This window comes from Stenella coeruleoalba (assembly GCF_951394435.1).
Source record: "Stenella coeruleoalba genome assembly, chromosome: 8".
NCBI classification, from domain to species: Eukaryota; Metazoa; Chordata; class Mammalia; order Artiodactyla; family Delphinidae; genus Stenella; species Stenella coeruleoalba.
In genome coordinates this window covers 34,730,201-34,746,718 of record NC_137154.1, presented here as the reverse complement: position 1 = coordinate 34,746,718, position 16,518 = coordinate 34,730,201, and the positions used below count along the sequence as shown (strand labels likewise).

The window sequence follows — 16,518 nt, the reverse complement described above, 5'->3', positions numbered from 1 at the left end:
GAAAATACAACCTATGGAATGGGAAAAAAAATTACAAACCATCTATCTGACAAGGGGTTAAGATATATAAAGAACTCATACAACTCAATAGCATAAAAACAAATAACACAACTAAATATGCATTAAGGACCTGCATAGACATTTCTCAGAAGAAGATATATGAAAAGCCAACAGGTACATCAAAAGATGCTCAGCATCACTAGTCATTAAGAAAATGCACATTAAAACCACAAAGAGGTATCACCTCATGCCTGTTCAAATGGCCATCATCAAACGGACAAGAGATAACAAATACTGGCTTGAATGTGGAGGAAAGGGAACCCTTGTATACCGTTAGTGGGATTGAAAATTCGTATGACCACTGTGGAAAACAGTATGGAGGATCCTAAAAAAAACTTAATAAAATTACCCTATGATCCAGCAGTTTTGCTACTGGGAATATATCCAAAGGAAATGAAAACACTAACCCAAAATGATATCTGCACCCACATGTTCATAGCAGCATTATTTACAATAGCTAAGACACAGAAACAACCTAAGTGTTCATAGATGGATGAGTGGATGAAGAAGTCGTGGTATATATTTACAGCACAGTATTATTCAGCCAGAAAAAAATGAGGAAATCCTACCATTTGCAACAACATGGATGGACCTTAATGGCATTATGGTAAGTAAAATAAATCAGAGAAAGACAACTACTGTATGATTTCAGTTACAGGTGGGATCAAAAAAGCCCAACAAACACACAAGCAAAAACAGAGAATAAGAGATCAGACTTGTAGAAGTAGAGGGTGGGTGGGGGATTGAAAGAAGGTGGTCAAAAGGTACAAACTTCTGTAAGACAAGTAAGTGCTAGGGATGTAATGTACATCATGACAACTAGAGCTAACACTGCTGTCTAATATATAGGGAAGTTATTAAGAGAGTAAATCCTAATAGTTAACATCAAAGGAGAACTTTTCCACCTCTTTTTGTTTTTACTTTTTTTTTCTTATCTGTATAAGGAAATGGATGTTAGCTGAAGCAATTATGGTAATCCTTTCACAATATATGCAAGTCAAACACCACTCTGCTGCAACTCCTTAAACTTATACAATGATGTATGACAATTATTTCCCAGTAAAAGTGGAAAATAATTTTCTTGACAGTTAACCTGTAATTCAAAAGCCACTGTGAACATGGCTATTGTTCTGAAGCCTGTTAAAGTCTAAGAGGGCCCTATTTGGCATTCTCACATAATTGATGAGATGTGAAATTACTTTGAACTAACCCTGGAGGCTATTCACTTATTCTTATTCATTCTTTTGAACAGCACACACAGAAAAACTTGACATTCTGATTGGGTGCCATTGCCTGTTGAACAGTACCTGCTTCCAGAAGAATCTATCCCTGTGTTTTATGTTGTTCACAAATAGCCATGTGGGTTCCTAAGACCTGGTCCTTCTATACTTGGGGAGAGTAATATTGTGGTCAGCTGAGCTGACCAAATGTTTTCATGTCATAGCTATCATTTTTCTTAGCTTCTGTTAAATCCATAGGGGAGTCATTTGGGGTATGGTTATTTAAACCAAATATATTAGTGAGTTAAAATCATGGTATATGAGCTATAAGCTGAAGGTCTATTGTTGAAAAATTCCTAGGACCTGGACACTCCTTTGTCCACACTAGCTGAATTCCCTGACACAGTTCATCTGCTTAACTAGAGTCTCTCACTTGCTCTCTCTATAAATATGTGCAAACATGCGTGTGCTTTTATACATATATGTATATATGCATATGTATGTATGTGTATGCATGTATATACATATAATCTTTCATCCTCTAATATTTTGAACACTGATTTCTTGTCATTTCTCCTAGTAATAGAGCTGATGCACACCATTTGAGGTAAAGCATTTTTTAACCTGTTACTTCATTACATATGTAGCCAGCATGTCTCCATAAAGAATGTAAAGCATTTAAAGATTTCCACTTTAGCTAGCAGTAAACATATCTCAGCAAGCCCTGTCCTATTCAACATTGTTGTCCATGAAGTAGATGAAGACCCTAAGGGCAGGCCCATCAAGTTTGCAGATGTCACTAAACTGAAGGAGGACAAACTAAGATGAATGAGAGACACAGCATTTAGAAAACATTGTGACAGGCGAGGGAAATGAAATGAATCTAACAAGATGAAATACAATACGGATAAACACCAAGTTTTACACTTCCAAACAACTAACCACACAAGACACAATAGGGCTTAATGAGGTTTTAGTCTTCATTAACCTCATAAAGGTCAACACTATGACATAACCAAAGTAAGTAAGGAAGTAAATATTGAAATCAGGCTGCATTTATAAAAGTACAGTACTTAAAACAAGGTGACCATGAGTCTCACTTCATTTTGTGTTGGTCAGACCATTACTGAGGAATTATATTCAGCTCTCTAATTCAGCTATCTCATTGGAGAAATGGAGATAAAAATTTCTATTCCACTGAATAATCAGTATTAAATGTGACAATGCATATAAAAGAGTTGGCACAATGTGACATGAAATAAATGTTAAATTGATGGTAGATGATGACAACAATTATTGGAAATACTCAAAACTGTTGAAGAAGGTGGCAGTAAATGAAGGGATGGAAAAAGGTATTCCATGCAAATGGAAATCAAAAGAAAGCTGGAGTAGCAATACTCATATCAGACAAAATAGACTGTAAAATAAGGACTGTTACAAGAGACAAAGAAGGATACTACATAATGACCAAGGGATCAATCCAAGAAAAAGATAAAACAATTGTGAACATATGTGCACCCAACATAGGAGCACCTCAATATATATAAGGCAAATGTTTACAGACATAAATGGATAATTGACAGTAACACAATAATAGTGAGGGACTTTAACATCCCACTTGCATCAATGGACAGGTCATCCAGACAGAAAATCAATAAGGGAACACAGGCCTTAAATGACACATTAGAACAGGTGGACTTAATTTGTAGAACATTCCATCTGAAAGCAGCAGGATACAATTTCCTCTCAAGTGTACATGGAACGTTCTCCAGGATAGATCACATCTTGGGCCACAAATTAAGCCTCGGTAAAATTTAAGAAATTTGACATCACATCAAGCATCTTTTCTGACCATGATGCTATGAGATTAGAAATCAAATACAGGAAAAATACTGTAAAAAGCACAAACACACGGAGGCTAAAAAATACGTTACGAAGCAACCAATGGATCACTGAAGAAATCAAAGAGGAAATCAAAAAATACCTACAGAAAAATGACAATGAAAACACGACGATCCAAAACCTATAGGACACAACAAAAACAGATCTAAGAGGGAAGTTTATAGCAACACAATCTTACCTCAGGAAACAAGAAAAATCTCAAACAACCTACCCTTACACCTAAAGCAAGTACAGAAAGAAGAACAAACGAAAGTGAAAGTTAGTAGAAGCAAAGAACTCATAAGATCAGAGAAGAAATTAATGAAATAGAGGTGAAGAAAACATTGGAAAAGATCAATGAAACGAAAAGCTGGCTCTTGGAAAAGATAAACAAAATTGATAAACCTTTAGCAAGACTCATCAAGAAAAAGAGGGAAAGGGCTCAAATCAATAGAATTAGAAATGAAAAAGGAGAAGTTAAAACTGACATCACAGAAATACAAATGATCATAAGAGACTCCACAAGCAACTATATGCCAATAAATGGACAACCTGGAAGAAATGGACAAATTCTTAGAAAGGTACAATCTCCCAAGTGTGAAGCGGGAAGAGATAGAAAATATGAACAGACCAACCACAAGCACTGAACTTGAAACTGATTAAAGAATTCCCAACAAACAAATAAAAAACAGATGTATTCACAGACAAATTCTATCAAACATTTAGGGGAGAATTAACACCTGTCCTTCTGAAACTCTACCATAAATTTGCAGAGGAAGGAATACCCCCAAGCTAATTCTGTGAGGCCACTATCACTCTGATACCAAAACCAGACAAAGATACCACAAAAAGGAAAATTACAGGCCAATATCACTGATGAACATAAATGCAAAAATACTCAATGAAGTACTAGCCAGCCAAATCCAACAATACATTAAAAGGGTCATACACTATGATCAAGTGGTATTTGTCCCAGGGATTCAAGGATTCTTCAATATCTACAAATCAATCAGTATGAAACACCACATCAACAAACTGAAGAAAAAAACCATATGATCATCTCAATAGATGCAGAAAACACTTTGGACAAAATTTTATACTATTTATGATAAAAAAAAAATCTCCCCAGAAAGTGGTCGTAGAGGGAACTTTCCTCAACATAATAAAGGCCATATATGGCAACCCACAGCTGACATTCTCAATGGTGAAAAGCGGAAAGCATTTCCTCTAAGATCAGGAACAAGACAAGGATGTCCACTCTCACCACTTTTATTCAATATAGTTTTGGAAGTCCTAGCCATGCAATTAGAGATGAAAAAGAAAGAGAAAAATTCATAATGGAAAAGATGTAAAACTGTCATTGTTTGCAGATGACATCATACTATACATAGAAAATTCTAAAGGCACTACCATAAACTACTAGAGCTCATCAATGAATTTGGTAAAGTTGCAGAATAGAAAATTAATACACAGAAATCTCTTGTATTTCTATACACTAACAACAGAAATTCAGAAAGACAAATTAAGGAAACAATTCCATTTACCACTGCATCTAAAATTATTAACTACCTAGGAATAAACCGACCTAAGGAGGCAAAAACTTGCACTCTGAAAACTATAAGATGCTGACGAAAGAAACAGAAAGTGATACAAACAGATGAAAAGATATACCATGTTCTTGGATTGGAAGAATCAATATTGTGAAAATGACTATACTACCCAAGGTGATCTAGAGATTCAGTGCAATCCCTATAAAATTACCAATGGCATTTTTCACGGAACTAGAACAAAAACTTTTAAAATTTGTATGAAAACACAAAAAGACCCTGAATAGCCAAAGCAATCCTACGAAAAACAGAGCTGGAGGAAATCAGGCTCCCTGACTTCAGACTATAGTACAAAGCTATAGTAAACAGTATGGTAGTGGCACAAAAAGAAATATAGATTAAGGAAACAGTATAGGAAGCCCAGAAATAAACCCATGCACCTATGGTCAGTTAATCTACAATAAAGGCGGCAAGAATATACAATGGAGAAAAGACAGTCTCTTCAATAAGTGGTGCTGGGAAAACTGGACAGCTACATGTAAAAGAATGAAATTAGAACATTCTCTCATACCTTTCACAAAAATAAACTCAAAATGGATTAAAGACCTAAGTGTAAAGCTGGACACTATAAAACTCTTAGAGGAAAACATAGGCAGAACGCTCTGTGACATAAATTGCAACAATATCTTTTAGGATCTACCTCCTAGAGTAATGAAAATAAAAACAAAAATAAACAAATGGAACCTAGTTAAACTTAAAAGCTTTTGCACAGCAAAGGAAACCATAAACAAGACGAAAAGACAACCTACAGAATGGGAGAAATTATTTGCAAACAAGGTGACTGACAAGGGATTTATCTCCAAAATATACAAACAGCTCATGCAGCTCTATGTGAAAAACAAACAAATAAACAACAACCCAATCAAAAAATGGGCAAAAGATCTAAATGGACATTTCTCCAAAGAAGACATACAGATGGCCAAAAAGCCATGAAAAGATGCTCAACATCACTAATTATCAGAGAAATGCAAATCAAATCCACAATGAGGTATCACCACACACTGGTCAGAATGGCCATCATCAAAAAGTCTACAAACAATAAATGCTAGAGAGTGTGTGGAGAAAGGGGAACCCTCCTACACTGTTGGTGGGAATGTAACTTGGTACAACCACCATGGAGAACACTATGAAGGTTCCTTACAAAACTAAAAATGGAACTACCATACGATCCAGCAATCCCACTCCTGGGCATATATCTGGAGAAAACCATACTTCAAAAAGATACATGCACCCCAATATTCGCAGCACTATTTACAATAGCCAAGACATGGAAGCAACCTAAATGTCCATCAGTGGAGGAATGGATAAAGATGTGGTACATATATACAATGCAATATTACTCAGCCATAAAAAACGAATGAGATAATGCCATTTGCAGCAACACAGATGGACCTAGAGATTATCGTACGAAGTGAAGTGAGACAGAGAAAGATATTATATGATATCACTTATGTATGAAATCTAAAAAATGATTAAATGAACTTATTTACAAAATAGAAATAGACCCACAGACATAGAAAGCCAATTTATGGTTACAAAAGGGGAAATGGGGGGATGAAGTAGGAGTTAGGGATTAAAATAGAAACATTACTATATATAAAATAGATAACCAACAAGGACCTATTGTATAGCACAGGGAACTATACTCAATATCTTGTAATAACCTATAATGGAAGAAAATGTAAAAAAGAAAAAGAAAATATATATCTACATGTATGTATAACAATCACTTCGCTGTACAGTTAAAAACAACACTTTGTAAATCAAGTATATTTCAATAAAAATTTTTAAAAATAAGATATTTAAAAATAAAAACAATTAAAAATTTATAAAAGAAAGTGGCCACAACAGTGAGAAGATTCAAAACTATGGGGAATGGTCAAAAAATTAGAGATGTTTAATCTAGAGATGAGATGATTCAGAGGAGACGCAAGAGCTCTCTTCTAAGAACAAAGAGTAAAAATGTGATCGAAGGGATGGGGAGTTCTATGATTACCAAGGGTGTAAACAAGGATCAATGAAGATGGGCAAGAAAAAGTGCAATTTTTAACATTCAGAAAGATACAGAGTTGCGTAATTAGAATACCTTCCATGGTGGTGAGTTCTTCAAGACCGGAGAGCTTTAAGCACAGGCTTGATGACTTTTGAATATGGTTGCTCTAGACTAATCAAGTATAGGTCAGAAAGTTTGGTTATGTGTCCTCTAAGGTGTATTCTGGCCCTGAGATTCTCTGGTTTTGTAAATATTCAGCAAAGCAGTTATAACCATAAAAGGTGGCCACATGTCTCACCTTAAATTTTTAGCTCTTCATTGTCTGAGATGAGAAGTTACCGTGAACAACAGACATATAAATGAGAAACACTGCAAAACGGTCTGTCTTAACGTTTGAGTGCTGTTGACCTTCAATCCCTTCTGAGTGTTCAGGGCCATTATTCCAGAAATTGTACTCTGCCTATAATTTGGGGAGCTGCCTCAAGGTGGGAAGTGACACCTTATTGTAGCTCCTTATAATAAACAACCTAAAAGCTACCTTGTAGAAGAAAAATTATTTTGAAACCAGAATATCTGGTGGTGGTGCTTAGAGAATTGCTACCTCTGTGTTACTAGGTAAGTCTTTTAGCCTCTCTGGGCCTCAGTTAATTCTTCTGTAAAAAGGGTATAGTCAGACTTCCTCCCAGAGTTGAGCCAGAAATAAAATTAGATGAATGCATTTGAATCTATTAGGTTGTTCATTGTGAACTGGGAAAAGTACAGGAGCATGATTTTCCACTCAAATGAGTGCTTGACTGTTTATGCATTTTTAGCTGCTGAGTTATAATGTTACTTAGAAATATGATTTTTAAGAAACATTTAGAAGAAAAGTTTGAAAGAACATATTGACTTCCCTCTGCAACTTAGAAATGTCTCCATGTTTACTTGGGCTGCCCTGCAGGCAAGGTCAGGGAAAGGCAGGGTGTGTATATATGAGTATACATGTGTGCATCTGTTTCGAGCAAAATGGGAGGTGGCTAGGGGAGCACTCTGACCAGAAATCTTTCCTATGTGCTCTGTAAAGTGTTTATAAGATTTGGTTTCCATAGTGCAGCTTATTGTTTCCCTAATGATGAAACCTCCTTAATCTCATTTCTAAACAGGATGGGAAGATATTCTGCCGGCGGACAGCTTGTGATTGCCAGAATCCAAGCGTTGACCTTTTCTGTTGCCCAGAGTGTGACACCAGGGTCACAAGTCAATGTTTAGATCAAAATGGACACAAGCTCTATCGTAGTGGAGACAACTGGACTCACAGTTGCCAGCAGTGCCGGTGTCTGGTATGTTGGCTTCCTTTAGAGTGTGTTATCCTATATATTCTGGAGGGGTTTACAAGCTCAGTTGTCTGTGGGATTTAGTTTCCTGCGATTTGTGATCCTGTGCAGGGAGTTGTGGGTCCTGTGGCTAATTACAGGGCATATGTTCTTCCAGAAGACATTAGTATTCTACTATTTAAAACACCATGTAAGACAGAAAGGACATTTATAGCACAGATTTGGTCTAAGTTAGTTTACAATTGCTACTTTTTAGCCACTCCAGATCAATAAAATTCCCCACATGATAGAAGGCTTTCAAAGCCTTGATGGGGACTTATAGTTCTTACAGAGTCAAATCTTTCATTTCTTGGGACATTACCATTAAAGCTTTCAATATCAGAGATAGCAGAACATAGTAGAAATATCAAGGATTGATATTGATTCTAGGTCATAGAGACAGTCCTGGTTCTCCCACATGCAAGATGCATGTAATTAACTTGGGCAAGTCCTAACATTTTACTTGATCATTCTTTCCTTCAGTGTGCACAAGTGGATGGGCACCTATTTTGCAGGGCTGTTGTGAAGATCAGTGATGTGAAAGGCAAGTGTAGTACTTGACACATAGAAGGTACTTAGTGAACAGTAGTTACTATTGTTCATATTTCCTAGATTGAAAAATTTGTTTTACAGTGCTAAACCTTAATGTAGAAAAATGAAGGTTATTTTGTATCTTAATATGGGGATACTAATGATATAATCAGGTTAGAGAAAGTCCAGAGGAAAACCTTAATTTCTGGACCTGGTTCTTTCTGTTTCAAATTATATAACACAAAGATTTCTAATGTTGCAAAGACTGTTAAGACACATTATCATAGTGAATATGATGTTCCATCTCTGAGGTAATTATAGCCAGTGGAGCTAAGTCATAACTAAGTCAACTTGTAATGGAAACTGTTAGCTGTGTTCCATAATTTAACATTTGCTAAAATTAATGATTCAGTCTATGGATACTGTATAAAGACAGGCATTTAGAAAAACTGTGCTGTAAATTTCTATTGGATTTTCTAAAGTCACCTGGCAAATGTGCAGATAATCTTAATAGAAACAAATCCTTCTTAATCACTCCTAATACTGAGGAGTATAACTCAGATATATTCAAATCATAGCCATTCTTACATCTCCCATTCAAGAACAGGCAAACACAACACAACTATAGAATTAGGTTCCACATCAGCCTGGAAAATTACATTTCTCTTTGAAGAAGCCAATCATCAGGCACTCAGTAAAACTGGTATTAATTTTAGACATGATATTTTCATAGAAGTTCAAAACAGTATCCTCTCTCATCCCCAGACCCTAAGGTTATTATTTCCTGGGAGAACCGAAGCTGCTGAATATAACTTAATAACGACTTGAGAATAAAGTGGCTTATATTTAATAAATATCAATAGTTTGCATGTGCCAGACTCTGGATGATATAACAGTGAGCATGACAGACACGGTCTATCATGAAGCTGACTAAAGGCCATAGTCTTGTGAAGCTGACTGAATAATTAGGCATGCGTTTGCATAAATTATAATGAGTGTCATGATAATGGAAGAGGCTACATAGGTAGTAGTCTGTACTATGTGCAGCTCAGTGGAGCCACCGTGGCCACATCCTGGAATACTTGGAGGCTCTGTCTGAACTGTAACACCTTACACACATTTGTGATGTGTCACTAGCCAGACATTACATTCAAAACCATTATGAAATTGTTCTCCTGATATTGCCCAACCTCAATTTTAAATCCAATATAAGCAACTCAGTGCATGTTGTTATTGAAATAGTACAGTGGTTTAAGTTCCTCTTTGACCTTAAGGGAAAGAGATTTCTCTTTACACACTAGCTCAGTACCTTATCATCTATTTGTTCATTTGTTTAGCATTCATTGACCAGAACTGTGCTAAGCATGGGGGGATAAAGGAACAAGCCCAAAACCTGAAAGCTCAAAATGTAATCTGGAATTGTATTGATAATTATGATAAGTCTCACGATAAAAATAATTATGGGTTGCCATTGGCACGCAAAGATGGGACCGAACTCTTTCCGTGGCTACAGTATAGACAGTCAGCAAAAGCACTCTGGAGGAGGCGATGTCTGTATTTGTTCTTCAAGGAGGAAACACATCATACCCATAATGATGCAAAGTAGCAACAGTCAGTGAGGACAGTGATGGAGATTCCTGAGAATTTCCCCCTCTGGGACTTTGGCAACAGGATTGTGCATAAGGTCAATGATGAAGTATTTTGGCTTTCTCTCCACAGGAAGGAGAGGTAGATTGCTGGCCTCTCACTTGCCCCAATTTGAGCTGTGAGTACACAACCATCTTGGAAGGGGAATGTTGTCCCCGCTGTGTCAGTGACCCCTGCCTGGCTGATAACATCGCCTATGACATCAGAAAAACTTGCCTGGACAGCTATGGCCTTTCTAGGCTTAGTGGCTCAGTGTGGACAATGACTGGATCTCCCTGCACAACCTGCAAATGCAAGGTAATTGGGTGTCCTGAGGATAACCAGGCCTTGAACAATTGCCAGAGAACACCTGCAGGAGGTCCACTCCTGATGTTTCTGAAGGCACAGGTTCCAAGGGGCATGGTGGAAACACAGGCAGGCATTTGCTTCTCCCCAGAGGTTAATCTGTCTGAATGGATTGTAGCTGTACCGTGTATTAAGGCAAATTCCAAATGATAACCATGGAATAAAATAGTCCTCTCTTTTGCCTTTTAAAATACAGGATTTAAACAATTGCACTAGGCCCAATTATGGCTGATTTAAGCTATTTTGACCTGCATATTAAAAAGTAAAAAAAAAAAATCTTTTTCATCCTGGAAATTTTTATAAGCTCTTTCATGAAACTGCCAATGTTAGAAGAAAGTGTTCTATAAATCTATGAAGTTTTTTGCTTTGTTTAACTATCACAATACCAAATGCAGGGACTTGAAACTCTTGCTGCACGATTTAATTAATTGTGATTATTTGCCTGTCTTTTTGGAGGAGTTACCATGAGGCATCCTCATATGTCATTAAAATTAACAACTGACCCCTTCCTACCTTCAAAGCTTATGAAGAGCTATGACTGTAGTCAACTTGAAGCAAGGGTTAGGCAGGGTCAAATTTCTGCCGAAACATCTGCTTAAGATTCCCATGATGAAGCATGTTAAAAATATTAGTGCCTGGGCTTCCCTGGTGGCACAGTGGTTGAGAGTCCTCCTGCCGATACAGGGGACACGGGTTCGTGCCTGTCCAGGAAGATCCCACATGCCGCGGAGCGGCTAGGCCCGTGAGCCAGGGCCGCTGAGCCTGCGCGTCCGGAGCCTGTGCTCCTTAAGGGGAGAGGCCACAACAGTGAGAGGCCCGCGTACCGCAAAATAAATAAATATTAAAAAAAAAATATATATATATATATATATATATTAGTCCATTCAAGTCTATCAAATCCTGGCTCAGCTTCAGGCATCAGTGGAAGGATCCCAACTTGTCTTTTTATGCTGTTAAATGTGGATTCTTTTCTCCTTCCTGAAAAGTACCATCTTAAAATGCAGCCCAATACATAAAGGACATCAAGCTTCATATAGCAAGAGTCACGGTCCCATTGTACCTTCAGCCCCATCAAACACAATGACCAGGAGATGTGGAGACCTATGTTATTTAGTATTATTTTTCTGAGCTTAGGTTTGAGATTCATTTAGGAGGATTATAAAGGTATATTTACATTAATACATGTAATTGATTTTTCATGAATTCCCAAAAATTGATATGTACCATCCCCTTCACAGTCACCATGAGATAGTCTATATTTACCCCTAACATGCCCACCTTTCTGTAAGCCATTTTGGAGTTATTTTCAGACTCTTTTGGTACTTTTGACTAGTATTATTAATGGCAATTTATCTTTCAGGGGGTTATTTTTGGAAAGAATCTCATTTAGAGTAAGTCCAGTGAATAAGTTGTGTAAACAGACAACTTGGAAATACAGAGGAGTCTCAAACAAACCCGGTCTGAGCTCAGACAGGGGTGTATGAAGTTGCACTGCCAGCAGTAGCCAACAAGAGGGACCCTGAAGGGTCTCATAAATCTTTGGCATTTTTCTAGTAATTTTTTTATAGCATTCATGGAGTTGGTCTCAACATGTAGATGGTCATTTTGAATATAAAGGTGGACACTACATATTGATTTATAGTCTATGTCTCATTGGCTAATGCTTGTGTCTTGATGCACAGAATGGAAGTGTCTGCTGTTCTGTGGATTTGGAGTGTCTTCATAATAATTGAAGTATTTAAAATGGACTCATCATCGCGGGAGAAAAATGGACAAAATAACCATCCAACATGATGAAGAACAGGAGTTGGTGTTTTTAGTTTTTTGTTTTTAACCACAGACAATTACCAAAGTTTCCACTGAAGGAAGGTGTTTGTTTGGGGGTTTACCTTTTGGACCTACCACGTTGCTCATTCTTGCTAACCTAGTCTAGGTGACCTACAGCGCAGTGCATTTAAGTCTATGGTGGTTTAAAAAAAAAAAAAAAGTTTCCCATGTTGTAAATCACGTTTCCCTTATCAGATCATTTGCAGACACATTTAAATGATCTCATGGTAAATGTTGATGTATTTTTTTGTTTATTTTGTGTACTAACATAATAGAGGCTCGGCTCCTTTTGTTTATTTTTTCTGGATTTGTGGATCAAATTCTACAAATAAAGTTGCCTGTTGTGATTTTTGTCCCATCCACTGAATACTTAGTATTGAGATTCCTGTGAAATGTATTAATATGTGTATGTAGAGCCTAACTGCATCTTACTTACATTTCAAACTGTTGAACACACCCAGATACCCACTCGTTCAGCTTAAGCAAGCTGAAAGCAATTATGATATGTTAAAGAGGGGACCACAAACATAAATAATTATTTGAAAAAGAACTTTCTCCTCCCTCTTACAAACAAAATGAAACAAAATCTTAAGCCACAATTTAGAAACAGCAATGCTTGCAGACTTTTCTGGCATTGAAAGAGAAAGTATCCTTGCATCGGTTTTATATAGTATTTGATAACTTATTTACAAGGGACTTCCATCCTTTTTAATACAAGTTGTCACTATAGGAGAGGTGCATGGTGTTATTCCTACATTATATAAGAGTAAATTAATGTATCCCAGTCCACTAATTTGTTCAGATCTAGTTGATTTATAACACATTGGGATTGATAACCAGGTCTCCTGATGCCTGTCCAATGATATTTTCTACTAAATCATGCCACATCACATATGGTAGAGGACATGCTTTTAAGAAGCTGTTTGTATGGTCAACAGTGAATGTTTTCATTTGAGCCACTACCATATTTTTAAGCGATGGCAGTTACCGAGTTACATAAAATGAATAAAATGTGCAAATGACATTATATCTGAGCTGAGAATTAAAAGTTGTAGTTTTCAAGTGAACCACACCTTAGTGGTTTGTAATACCTAAGTCTCCTGAATTCATCATTGTTCTGAATCAAGTTGGTTCATGAAATTTTGTTCACAAAATCAAGACAAAGACCTAAGTTGTTAAGTCAGTCATGCTAGATATATTTTAAATCCCAAATATTAATAGAATTAATAATTAAAAATTACAAGTTAAGATTACCTATTTATTGATATTTGTCAGTATTTTTGTGAAGATAAAATTAACTACAATTCACTACATGAGATCAATTTCACGTGCTAAATTATGATATAGCAGTTAAAACTATATTTGACAACTACTGCTATAGTATGGTAAATTAGAACACGTCTCCATTTTAATTCTTTAAGTGTAATCTTGGAACAGAGATTTTGAAAATGATTATTTAGAAAATATTTATGGCACCTCCATTAAAAAATACCTGTCAGTTTTCAATGGAAAAACAAAGACATTTATAAGAATCATTTGTGGCTGTGTAAGTGAGGGGTTGGCAAACTATGGTCCCTTGAGTCAAATCCGGACGTCTGCCTATTTCATTGGAACACAGCCATGCACGTTCATTTATATATTCTCTACTGCTGAAGAAAGTGGCAGAACTGAGTAGTTCCAACAAAGACGCAAAACCAAAAATATCACCATCTTACCTCTACAAAAACGTTTGCCAACGTCTGGTGTAAGTGATGACTGAACACTGGTGTGTATTTTAGAATGTGTGTTTCCATTTTTTTCCAAGGAATTTCCAGAATTTAACAGTTTTCATTGAATCTGTATATATTCATACTTTGTTGCAGAGCCATTAGCATTGATGGCTCATCCTAAAATACTGGTGTTTCACAACTACAAACGTAAGACTCAGTATTTTCTTCATTTCATTTCAGTTAAATTTAATCTGTGCTAACATGATGATAAATGTTATGGATATTTAGTAACACAATTTAAACTACTGCCAGCTCCTATCTATATGGGGGTTTTACTTCCTGTAAAATAATTGATGACAGTTTCTTATTAAAAACTTGAGTACTTTATTCATAAAGTACTGTGCTGAGCTGGGGAAATAAAAAGATGAACAAAATAGTTTTTACTTTAAAGATCACCATTATGTGGGCCTTTAGAAGGTGCTGACAATCTTTGAATCCATTAGGGGATCGTATTGAAATAAATTACTGCCTGAAATATCTTCTCCAGCCAGAAACTGAAAAGTTATTTTTAAAAGTGTGGTAAACCTCCTGATAGAATATGCTTAAGTCTCATGCTGTGATTTACAGTGTGAAATGGCTATCCATTTAATGAACAAAAAAAGTGTTTGACAAACATACCTCCTTACAGATCATAACCATTGTCTTCAAGTGTAACATACACATTGGTGAGAAACAATGATAAATACATAAGCAATTATGTAGCTACCCTCTGATTTTCAATAGTGTAGAAGCACTGTGATTCAAGAGAGTAGAATATGAAGGGAGATGAAAGTCCTATATATTAACAAGACACATCAATTAAAGGTAAATTTTGCCTCATTTCCTTCTAGGTTGCATATGAAATATATATATACATATATATGTATATATATGTATATACATATATATGTATATGTTATATATAGGTACCATATCTATAATCTATATATATTTATATGCAACTGATAATGCATATATATTAATATATGTTCATATGCTATGTGTATGTTTGTTTATTTAGTCTCAGAGCTTCCCCTCCTCTGAGCTTTCTAGTTCTACACTGATGTTACTGTTACATTTTCCTTGAATTATGCAATAGGCTAGAATACATACAATCTTCATTTTCTAGCACCCAGCATAGTGCCTTGCATAGGGTAGGTTTTCCATTAATTATTTTAAAAATTAAATTCATAATCTTTTATAGTATCAATAAGTTATCATGGGGTGGTGGAAACAACTCACTTTAGTGGCTTTCAAATGTTCTTAAGCAATAAGACCTGTTTAAAAATAAAATTTATTCAGTGCTTTACTATAAAAATCAGATAAAAGCAGAATTTTTCTGCTTGGAGCAAGGGTTGGAGAACTGGAATACCTTCACATATCCCACCACAACTCACAGACATCAAGAGAGCACAGCTTAAAAGCCACTGACCAACCCATCACCTTCCCTTCTGCAAATGAAACCAACACTCAGGTGTTAGGTGAATTGCCCAGAGTTCATAATTAATTTGTTATGGACCTAGAACTACCACCCAATCTACCCTGGTTTTCCCTCTGCCATCCTGGTAATGATTTGAAATGTTTTTTCACATTTCAATTTCAAGGGAGCTTTACTCCTTCTAAATGGATGACATTAAAAGATAATCACGAGTTCAGGCCAAGATAGTGGAGTAGGAAGACCCTGAGCTCATCGGCTCTCATAAGCACACCAAAAGTATAATTATTTGCAGAGCAATTATTGATGAGAAAGACCAGAATCTAGTAGAAAAGATCTCCTGCAACTAAAGATATAAAGAAGGAGAGAGATGAGTAGAAAGGGTGGAGCTGTGGTATAGTCAAGACCCATACCCCCAGGTGAGTGACCCACAGATGGGAGAATAATTACAATTGCAGAGGTTCTCCCCTAGGAGGAATGCGTCTGAGCCCTACATCAGGCTCTGCAGCCTGAAGGTCTTGTACCGGGAAGAGGAGCCCCCAGAACATTTGGCTTTGAAGGCCATCAGGGCTTACTTTCAGAAGACCCAGAGGGCTGTGGGAAATAGAGACTCCACTCTTAAAGGAGGCACACAAAATCTCACATGGTCCAGGATGCGAGGCAGAGGCATTGATTTAAGAGGAGCTTGGGTCAGATCTACCTGCTGATCTTGGAGTGTCTCCTAGAGAGTCAGAAGGCAACTGGAACTCACTCTAGGCATGTAGACACAGGCAGCAGCCATTTATTGGAGATTGTTCTACTGCATGGAAACAGATGCTGGCAAGTGCCATTTAGGAATCCTCCCTCTAGCTTATTAGCACTAGGACCTTGCC

At 36.6% G+C, this 16,518-nt stretch overlaps 1 protein-coding gene across 3 annotated transcripts in view; it reads left to right on the top strand.

Annotated features, from left to right (window-relative positions):
• The window catches only part of NELL1 (neural EGFL like 1), a gene marked incomplete at its 3' end in the record, with an annotated part of 862,435 nt that extends 849,635 nt beyond the window's left edge, over positions 1-12,800 (top strand). For 2 of the 3 annotated variants that reach the window (XM_079930799.1, XM_079930798.1), the window contains 3 exons: positions 7,904-8,080; positions 10,364-10,588; positions 12,319-12,800. In XM_079930799.1, coding sequence (XP_079786925.1) covers positions 7,904-8,080; positions 10,364-10,588; positions 12,319-12,369 — 453 coding nt within the window. Of the gene's footprint in view, positions 1-7,903; positions 8,081-10,363; positions 10,787-12,318 lie in introns of those variants that run through there. The other variant, XM_079930797.1, reaches the window with a different exon arrangement.
• Between the last annotated feature and the right edge of the window lie 3,718 nt (positions 12,801-16,518).